The sequence below is a fragment of the Podarcis filfolensis genome (assembly GCF_964270895.1).
Source record: "Podarcis filfolensis genome assembly, chromosome: 2".
Taxonomy (NCBI): Eukaryota; Metazoa; Chordata; class Lepidosauria; order Squamata; family Lacertidae; genus Podarcis; species Podarcis filfolensis.
In genome coordinates, this window is record NC_139605.1 from 15,423,811 (window position 1) to 15,434,359 (window position 10,549).

Genomic DNA, 10,549 nt, shown 5'->3' on the forward strand with positions numbered 1-10,549 from the left:
ATTTATGAAAAAATAAATGAATGAATAAATAAAATGAAATAAAGAAGAAGAAAAAGTAGTTGGTGTTCTAAAAAAGACTTCCAAACATTCTCATTGTACATTATCTGTTAAGTACACTTTTACCTCACATTTACTTATTTCTTCTGTTTTTTCACTATACACCTTTAGGTGCCAGGCAAAAATGTTCCTTTTCATCATTCAACCAGTCCTGCCTGACTTGATCTGCATCCTATAGCCTTTTGAAAAATGCTGGCTCTTTTTTTGGGGGGGGGGTGTTATTGGTTGTTGGTTTTGTTTTGATTTGATGTATTTGATATTTTATGTGAACCGCCCTGATACCTTTGGGTATAGGGTGGTATAGAAATAATAATAATAATAATAATAATAATAATAATAATAATAATAACAACAACAACAACAACAATAACAACAACAACAACAACAATAATAATAATAATAATAATAATACTCAGAAAAGTGACTTTTTAAAAAGTCACTTTTTTCTCGCTCATTATATACTACAACAGTGGGGCAATGGGTTGCAGCATAAAGACAGTTAAAATTAACCAAGTCAGGGGGAAAACTGATTTAGAGTGCCAGCTAAATCTAAATTTAGGGTTTACAAATGTAGACTTAACAAAGCGTCAGATGTTAGGAAGCTGATATATACTGAATCAGAGCATTACTCCATCCAGTTCAGTGTAATCAACACTGACATAGTTGCTTTCCTAGATTTCAAGAGGGCTAGCTCCTGGAGATGCTGGGGACTGATGCTGGGGCATTCTGCATGCAACGCAGACGCTGTTCTACTGAGCACATCCCTGTTCAAGAGTTCCTGAAGGAAAAGGACACCTCCAGAAACATGGACTAGTACTTTGAAGCAGCTTCTTTTAAATCTCAGCAAACAGCAAAGAAGGGAAAGCGATTTGGCAAGAGTAGGTGTTGAAAAACTGCATCTGTGCCCAGAAAACTGGGACCATTGGGGCAGCCGCCATTCATAGCTATGAGTGAATTGGTTGCTACCCAAGGCACCTTGCAAAAAATATTATGAAATTGAGAACCTGGGAGTCCAGGGGAGACCAGAACAAGCTGAGAAAAAGCAAAAGCTCGTAACACTTACGGGAGGAAGTCATAGACAGGGTCAGATGTGAAAGCATGTGTTGGATAGATAGCTGTCCTCAACGGTATAACTCCAGTAATGAAGTAATCGCCTGGTCTGTAATAATTATTTGGAGACATTCGTAAGCTTGAGATATCTTCATCTTCACTCATCACTAACCCAAAGTGCAAATGAAACAATAACAGCATAAGCATCATTTTGGGTCCAAGCATACAGTAGACACCCCCCTTCAATTGACTTTATTATAGCAATAAATTTGTCGAGAGATCTGCCAAGAAAGAAATACAACCGCCTACAAGCCTCATCCTGTGTCTCACTTCAAAGTCTGTCATCTAGGCTGATGGGGATGCAGTCAAACATCAGACCCACAGACCACCTCTGATTATGCAAGTCCTCATCCTTATTAGCCATATATATATCTATCCAAATCTGGTGGAAGAAATGATTGATAATTTGGGGTTTGAATTATTTTTATTTAATGATAATGCTCAGAGGTGACCTCTGGTACAATGCTGTGGAATTCTGGTCACAGGGACACAAATCAATGACAATGATTTTGATAATTGCAGGGGATGTATAATCACCTCTTTGCATGTTCTCTCTGAGGCAAATGCACAGGTGCGCGGCAGGAGAAAACATGTTTGCAAAAGTTCACCCAAGTCATGTCATGCTTTCCTATGGGACAATTGGAAGGGCACTGAACTTGAATTTTTATATGTCATTTAAAACCTTAATCATTTTGGTAGTACGGCTTGTTCCCTAAGTTTTATGGCAGGCCCACAGAATTTGGCCACCCTTAGCATGATCTCTGGATCCTTGTACTCTACCAGGAGTTTTAGACATTGAAGTTCGGAACCAGGCACTGAACTTGGACCATGTTTAGCGGAGCTGTGGGCGACTATCTTTTTTTTTAAAATAATTTTTATTAACTGGCCAATCACATCAAATTAAATCACATCACATAAATTCCAAATTACAAAGCCAAATTTTTAAATTTTGTTGGGGGAACCCATACTTCAAGATCCAAAGGGGGATTCAAATCATCTTCTTATTACTGCGTTAGTATCCAAATCAGTCCCAATCAGTCCAGACAAAGTTCATAATTCTATCCAGTCTTATCTTGGTGTTTCCACATCATATCTTGTTCATATAATTTCTCTTTTTCTTTTACGATCTCTTCTGTTAGTCTCCTTAAGCCGATAAGCAAATATAATAATCCTGTGTGAATTTCCCGTTCTTCCAATCTAAGTCCAGATGGTTTCCATATATCTCCTTCGTAGATAACATCACTCTTTCCATCATAAATCAGGCATTTTTCGCTCTTAAATCCCACAGAGGAGTTTATCCACGATATGTAAACAGCACTATTTCTCTCTTTCTCCTCCCAGACCCAAGAGCTCCAACAATGCCTCCCAAGATGGCGACGGCATTTTTAACTGCGTCATTCCAAAACTCTTAACTTTCCAGCTTCGTCTTGAAACATTGCTTTGGTTCGAAAGTTTATCTCCACACAGCCTTAAATCACAGCTTAAGTCCTTAAAGTTCTGACTTATTAGGGGAGGGGATTCTTGTTAAATCACGTAAAAAGGAATGGAAGGTTTTTCCCCCCTCCCCCCTCAGTCATTTGCAATACCGTATCTTGTCGTATCTTCTCATATTTTATTCTTGCCTTGTTATCAGAGATCTCTTCTGTCAGCAGTCTTTACTCCCCCTTTTTCCTTGAAGTATGTGCAATTTATCTTGTCCAAATTGTTTCTTTTGAAGATTCTTGCAAACTAGAGGCGCGGATCAGAGACGGCATCAAGGAGTGCCGGAATCCCACAGGAGGGCTTTGTGCCTAGTGCCCCCACCCCCACAAATTCGGGGGTGGTATAGGGCACAGCAGGCAAGGGTCGTCCCCCCCATAATCCTGGGGGGGTTAAGGAGGCTAATTACCCCCATCATAGCCTCCAAATTACCTCGTGTGGGTCGGAGAGATGTTATTGTCAGCCATCTTCCGATGCGCCACCTAGTGGCCCCCCGAGCTGTGGGCGACTATCAGCTGACCATAAGTATCATCTTGTATTTTGCCTAAGGCGGAAAAATGCCTTTGGACAACCCTGGGAAGCAGTTTCCTTCGTCACCACTGGCTCCTGAAAAAGAAGGTTGTCAGTGTGCACCAAGGTGTCCCGTGCCTCCGCAATATAATCAGTTATTGTCCTTAGAGAAAGAGGAGCTGAAAAACCAAGAGAAAATATAACTACAGAACGACGTGTGAGACTGCGTTGCATCTTTACTGATTCCATTGTGCAGAAGTTATGGGAGAATTCTTAACATACAATTTACATTTTGGGGTGGAGGATAAATAAATGTGAAGAACTTCACCCCTTTTCTTTTAAACTGAAGGCTGTCAAAATTGTTACTATATTTATAAAGCACCAGTACTATAGATGAGAGTTTATAGCGTAGTATCACTGCCACAAAAATACAGGTCCCTGTAGGCAGAGATCAGCAGCCTGGCTGCTGTTGAATCTAAACCTCTTTTTTGAATGCCCCCAAAACCAGCAGTTCCAGAGAGCCAGTGTGGTGTAGTGGTTAAGAGCGGTGGACTTGTAATCTGGTGAACCGGGTTCGATTCCCTGCTCCTCCACATGCAGCTGCTGGGTGACTTTGGGCTAGTCACACTTCTCTGAAGTCTCTCAACCTCCCTCACCTCACAGGGTGTTTGTTGTGGGGGAGGAAGGGTCTTCTGCTGCTGCTTCATGGTGACATGGCATGTACTCAGAGACATTCCTTGGAAGGAAGATGGCTACTCCATGATAATAATAATAAAAGTTTTGAAAAAATCTGAAAGTCCACATACACACATACATAGTTATGAAATTTAGTTGAGTAATACATTTGACACAACAATCTTTCAGAATGTATTGGAAAAATAATATAGAAAGGTTTATTCTTTGTGTACATTTGATTGTAAGATAAAACATATGTGAAGGGACTTGACATGAAGTCAAAATTGAAGAAAAGATTTTGTAAGATAAAAGCGGGAAATACTTACTTTCTTTATTATCATTTTTTTGGGGTGTCTCTGTACATATGTGTGTTTTTCTATGGAATGTTTGGAAGGAAATAAGATGGTAAATAACAAATAACAAACTAAATATTGATGTATGTAATTTTTATTTCTCAATTATATTTAGTGGTTGTATGGTTGTAATTTTTTTGTAACATAAAATCATTCAATAATTTTATTTTTTTATAAAAAAACACAACCTTAATCTTTCCTTCTCATCATTAAGTGCGCCTTTGTATTCAAATCAGGCCTTAGGACAATGATGTAGCATTTGGGAAGGAAGATGCAGCCCAGTAACCCACCACTGGAAGCCAAGATGGAGAAGATCTGCACAGCCACCATGTACTTCCCCTTGGTGCTAAGGTAAGTTGGCACAAAGGAGACCCAGACACTGCAAAACACCAGCATGCTGAAGGTGATAAACTTGGCTTCGTTGAACCCCCCAGGAAGCTTCCTGGCTAGGAAAGCCACAGTAAAAGAGATGGCAGCCAGAAGAGCCATGTAGCCAAGGGCAGAATAAAACATAGTGACGGACCCTTCATTGCACTGGAGAATGATCTGTCTGACCTGGGAATCCATGTCCAGTTCTGGGAAGGGGGGATACCTTCCGATCCAGGCAATACAGATGCCAAACTGAAAGACAGAACCAAAGAAGACAATGCCATTTGCCAGACTCTTTCCCACCCACTTGCTAATTCTGTTCCCTGGTTTTGTGGCCATGAATGCCAAAAACACAGTTATAGTTTTTGCCAGCACAGAAGAGACGGCAACCGAGAAGATGATGCTGAAGATGGTTTGGCGGAGAAGACAGGTGACTTCTTGAGGCTGGCCAATGAATAGAAAGGAGGACAAAAAGGAAAGCAGGAGAGAAACAAGGAGGATGTAAGTCAGGTTTCGATTGTTGGCTTTAACAAGTGGAGTGTCTTGGTATTTAATGAAGATTCCCAAAATAGTACTTGTGATTAGGCACAAGAGTAGAGCAAAGAAAACCAAGGTAACCCCCAGGGGTTCTTCATAGGAGAGAAAGACTATAGTCTTGGGGATACATTGATCCCTCTCATTGTTTGAGTATTGATCTTCTGGACACTGATGACATTGATCTGCATCTGAAAGAAAACATTATTTTTGTACATCAAACCCCAGAAATTTCTGTATCATCAATATATTCCCTACCTAAATGGAGCATCTTTTTTCTTTTTAGTAATTTTATTCAATATTCTGAATTGTACTGCAGTTCATAAGCACAGTGAGTTTATGAGGTTTAAGGTTTCTTTACAGCTGGGTTTGGTTTTCTGTGTCTGTCTCATCATTTAATCTTGTGTTTGTGTGTGGGTATGTCTGCATTGTGAGTATATTCTACACCGTCCAGCAGATACCAAATTTAGCAAACTAATCCCCTCTGCAGGGGCTGCTGTGGATCAAAATTTCATGTCTCTGTTTTTTAAAAAGAAGAAATCGATGGCCATTTTGGTTTTGCAGTGCAGTCAATTGGCTTTTCAGGAGATTTGTATTTACTGGATCACAATCTGGATTTGAATTCAGTGCAGGTCAGATCAGGTTTGGAATGAATCAGGTCTGATCCAGATTTACAAGTCATGACTGCAAATCAAAGTGGGGTGAAGTCTATGCACAGCTTTTCCGCCATTGCAATTTTGTGATTTGCAGTGTAGCACCACTGAAACAACTCATGACAAGTCTTGAGATTTCTTTCCAAATGTCTCTTTTTAGATCTAGCATGATTACCGGTACATTCACAGTGAACTTGCTCTTCATCCCTCAGAGCCTGCTGTTCCTTCAAAGCTGTTTTACCTGTGTGACTAGAAATGGCTCCTTCTAGGCATGGGGCACATTTATAGCAGCAAATTTGCTGTCCTTCTGGTACCACTTTGCTGGATCCAGGCTGGCAGCTTTCTGAACATGTGGAATGGGGCCTTGTCTAAAGGGCATCAAGAAAACAAACAGTATTATAGGAGCTCTTGCATTCTCTGTAGGTACTATACCATTCTGCTCTGATGGGTCTGTGCCTTAGAAAACTGAATAATAATAATAATAATAATAATAATAATAATAATAATAATAATTTATACCCCGCCCTCCCCGGCCAGAGCCAGGCTCAGGGTGGCTAACACCAGTAAAATTACAGTAAAATCATAATAGGGAGAAAAAAACCAATTTAAAATACAGGTTAAAATGCAATTTAAAATGCAGCCTCATTTTAAAAGTAACCCATAGATCAAAACCATAAGGGGAGGGAAAAAATAAGGGTCAGACTGAGTCCAAACCACTGGATCAGGTTCCTCATTCTTGCCTTAAAAAATGATCTATATCTATATCCAGTGTTTTCTTTCTTTAAAAAAAGTTTAGGGGTACTCTCATTTTCCTACTCACATTGAAATACTGCTTCTCAATGAGATTCACAAAATGTTTAGGGGTATGTGTACCCCTGCGTACCCCCAGTAATCATACAGCATTATTATATTTAAATAACAAATGTGAGGTTGCAGCTGAGACCAGCTTTTACATTTACTTTTACTGTATTTTTCGCTGTATAGGACGCACCAGACCACAAGACGCACCTAGTTTTTGGAGGAGGAAAACAAGAAAAAAAATAATTCTGAATCTCAGAAGTCAGAACAGCAAGAGGGATCGCTGTGCAGTGAAAGCAGCGATCCCTCTTGCTGTTCTGGCTTCTGGGATAGCTGCACAGTCTGCATTTGCTCCATAAGACGCACACACATTTCCCCATGCTTTTTAGGAGGGAAAAAGTGAGTCTTATAGAGCAAAAAATACGGTAATTTGAAATGTACATCTTCCAGCTCTCAGCTTGTGCTCCCAGCTACTACAGGACAGCATAAAACACGAATACACTCCCCACCTGGTTGAACCATTTGGGCCACACAGTGGCCTCTTCGTCGATGGTCATCTCTAGACCTGAGGACTCGTGGGTCTCCAACTTCCCCACTTTCACTCTTACGGCAGTTTGGTTAGGAAATGTGACCAAATTCACAATATCGTAGTCAGCCACCAGCTCTCTATCCTCATCAAAATGCACCTCGTCCTCCGTAGTACTGTTGAAACGGACGCTTCTCAGAAAACGGGGGAGCTAGTAAGAGAGAGAAAGAGTCTCAACATCTGTAAATGAATTAGCTTCATCTCTTCTTCCATCCCAATCTTCATTTTTAAAAATTTATTTGAAAGAAACAGAGGTAGTCCTTGAATGTGGCAACAAGTGTGGAAACAAGTGAAAACAAGTTTGGATCTATGATTTTTTTGGGGGGTGGGGAATTCATGAAAACAATTGTTTTGCTCAGTTCCACAGCTACACACACTTCACTAGAAAAGTGATTCGTAGAAGAAAATTTTTAATTAAACATTAAATAGAACAATGTTCTTATGGTATGAACACCTTTTCGGTGTGAAAATGGTGGAGAACCTGTTATTTTTCTCCTGACTGTTCCCAGAAAAGTTATAATGTAACTGTGGGTTCAGTGGTAGTCTTCCAAGAGGAAAAAAACCTATAATGTTATGGCAGTTAACAGTAGACTCTTGCTTTTATATGGGACAAGAGAATTGAAATGGGTCAAATCGTGATAGGTCCTTTAGTGGTCATTCAAAATCATTAGTCCTTTGCTACAGTCCAGTGAGAATACAGATTTCCAGGCAGAACCTGAAGACTGGTCAGAGAGGGCTTTAGTAAATAGATTAGCAATTTAGTTGAATCTAGCCTAAATGGTTAGCAACGGGAGGCATACTTTATTTAAGCTGTGTAATTATAAATAATTGGTGGAGTTTGTAACCCCCAGTTTGCACAGGCTGGGTTCTTGACAAGGGGTGATTCTGTTGAATTAGCAGGAGTGAGCAGATGAATCAATCAATCAATCAATCAATCAATCAATCACAACCAATGAAGAATTGCGACAGAATGACACATGGAGGGGCAGATGCCAAAAGCAGAACAGAAAACAGGAAGGGACACAGTGAGGAATCACTTTGGTGCGTTGCATTATTCAATTACCCTTTTTCATCTGGCATACCAACAGCCATTTTATGCCCCAGATCACCAGCTCAGAATTATTGACTTAGGCAGATAGGTAAAGGTAAAGGTAAAGGTACCCCTGACCATTAGGTCCAGTCGTGACCGACTCTGGGGTTGCAGCGCTCATCTCGCTCTATGGGCCGAGAGAGCCGGCGTACAGCTTCCAGGTCATGTGGCCAGCATGACTAAGCCACTTCTGGTGAACCAGAGCAGCGCATGGAAACGCCGTTTACCTTCCCGCCGGAGTGGTACCTATTTATCTACTTGCACTTTGACATGCTTTCGAACTGCTAGGTTGGCAGGAGCTGGGACTGAGCAACAGGAGCTCACCCTGTCACAGGGATTCGAACCACCGACCTTCTGATCAGCAAGTCCTAGGCTCTGTGGTTTAACCCACAGCGCCACCTGCGTCCTTAGGCAGATACTATCATAAATTGGAGCTGGCTTAGAAACACGGGAAACAGCTTTGTACTAAGCCCGGCTACTTCTCTATCTAGACACATTTTTAAAAACCTCTGATTAGCGTTGCCTCTTTAGGAACTCGGGCAGAGGCACTTCTTCACCTGCTTATTTGAATCCTTTGAACTGGGAAGGCTAGGAATTAACCTCAGAAGTCCTGCATGCAGAGCAGACATTCTACTGCTGTGCTACAGACCCTCACTAGTGGTATAGGGAAAAATGCAAGTGGCCAGAGTTTAACGGGTCATCCAGACATGACCTTGTCCTGATTGTCCCACATTTTCTAGGTACAGGTCCAAGCAGTTTTGCACTTGTCCCACTGCTTTCCTCTGGAAAATCCACTCTTTAGTGATGAATTGGAGCAAACAATCCAGAGAAAACCCAGTTGGTGTTTTTTTCTGGGGAAAGCAGTGGGGCAAGGGAAAGTCTGAATGAATGTTATGGCTTGGTCTCTCCCACAAACGCGAGACGACTCTGGCTGTTAATTTATTGCCTTATTTATTGCTAAAACAACAAACTAGGACTGAGCTCCTCTATTCATCGTCCTCCCCAGAAGATGGAGTTGCCCGGACTGAGCTCCTCCCCCTCCCCCAGCACGGAAGCCCCCACTTTCTCTTCCAGTATCTTTCACATCTCAGCCACTTTTGAGATCCTACAAGATTTGGGAGAGAATGTTTCCTGCATTCCAACGTCTGCTTTCCACTGCTAACTGTTCTCTCCCTATACCTGCTTCTTCTCCTCCTGTCAGCATCTGAGCTTCGCTGACAATGAGCCCTAAGTGAAAGAAAACACTACATGAACACAAAACCTTACAGTCGACCCCTAATATTGATATATAAAATTTGATTAAAAAATTCACCTACAATGGCTCTCTTTCCCTCTCCCTCTTACCTGCCATGGGCTTATGCTCAGAAAATCCACTCTTCTGTCTTCTGCAGGCATCACGTGGCTAGATACAGATGTGACGAGCGCATGGAAGGCATGTGCCACAACATAGACTGCGTTATAAACATTGTAGCTCTCAGCAGACATTCTTTTCTCAAGCCAATGTATGGGGAAATCGTCAAGCTTTCTCTTCCCCACACATCTTTTCCAGGTTTTTCTTGACCATCTGTGGTTGGAATCAGAGCAATCAAATGCTTCTGACCAAAACTGATCGAGGAAATATTCATCTTGAATCAATAGGTGGTCTTGGAATTTTGACCTCTTGTTTGTTTGGATGGTAAAGGACAATGCACCGTGGAAGGATTTGACATCCCAGAATGCAAAAGATGTGCTTAAGGTGAAACCCCACAGAGCTGTGGAGACCCAAACTTTCCCTACAGGGGTCCGTTTTCCTTCTTCAATCCTGTTCAGTATGACAGGCAACAGACACATGGAGTCAGGATCCCCAAAGTAAATGATCACGTTAGCTTTTCTCTGTGTAAGGTGTGCTTCCAAATAGGAAGGTTTTCTGCGTAAAACATGAACTCCAGCAGCAATTAGTTGTTGAATCCTATCTGTGAAGGCTACACAAATGCCGTTCGCAAAGAATATTGTCTTCATGGTTCTCAAAAACGAATCTCCACCATCATGCTTTGGAGCAATGAGACCGACCCACATCCACCTGAAATGGAGGAGCATTTTCACTATTCCCATGTACTGTTGAGCTTCCTTTGGGCTCATCCAGTAGGAAGAGGGAAACTGGGATTTATCATTCAGAATATTGTTGACAAAGCCATAACTGAGCTAGTAAGAAAAGGAATCAATGTTTAGTGTGGGAAATAATGCCCAGACGTTGCCAGCCTAAAACAGCTTCTGCTTAGCTATACAACCTTATACATGTCACACTGAGTTCAGCTGAACCTTCTCCCAGCTACAGTGGTGCCTCGCAAGACGAATG

At 41.4% G+C, this 10,549-nt stretch overlaps 1 protein-coding gene across 2 annotated transcripts; it reads right to left on the bottom strand.

The window, feature by feature from the left end:
- Nucleotides 1–4,356: 4,356 nt before the first annotated feature.
- Nucleotides 4,357–10,434, bottom strand: LOC310756653 (vomeronasal type-2 receptor 26-like). 2 transcript variants are annotated; one of them, XM_083601154.1, is made up of 4 exons: nt 9,559–10,434; nt 7,048–7,275; nt 5,982–6,108; nt 4,357–5,278 (listed from the first exon to the last, which is right to left on the bottom strand). In XM_083601154.1, exons 1-4 carry the CDS (start codon nt 10,330–10,332, stop codon nt 4,374–4,376), a joined length of 2,034 nt encoding a protein of 677 aa, XP_083457280.1. In that variant the 5' UTR covers nt 10,333–10,434; the 3' UTR covers nt 4,357–4,373. The 2 variants fall into 2 exon arrangements, with proteins under 2 accessions (XP_083457280.1, XP_083457281.1); XM_083601155.1 differs by lacking the exon at nt 9,559–10,434 and adding an exon at nt 8,772–8,929.
- Nucleotides 10,435–10,549: the final 115 nt, after the last annotated feature.

Coding starts and splice junctions, on each gene's coding strand:
- LOC310756653 (XM_083601154.1), bottom strand. CDS start 10,332: ATGAGCCCAAAGGAAGCTCAACAGTACATGGGAATAGTGAAAATGCTC. Junction 7,276..9,558: donor TGAGCATAAGCCCATGGCAG/GTAAGAGGGAGA, acceptor CTCTCTTACTAG/CTCCCCCGTTTTCTGAGAAG. Junction 6,109..7,047: donor GGCCCAAATGGTTCAACCAG/GTGGGGAGTGTA, acceptor GATGCCCTTTAG/ACAAGGCCCCATTCCACATG.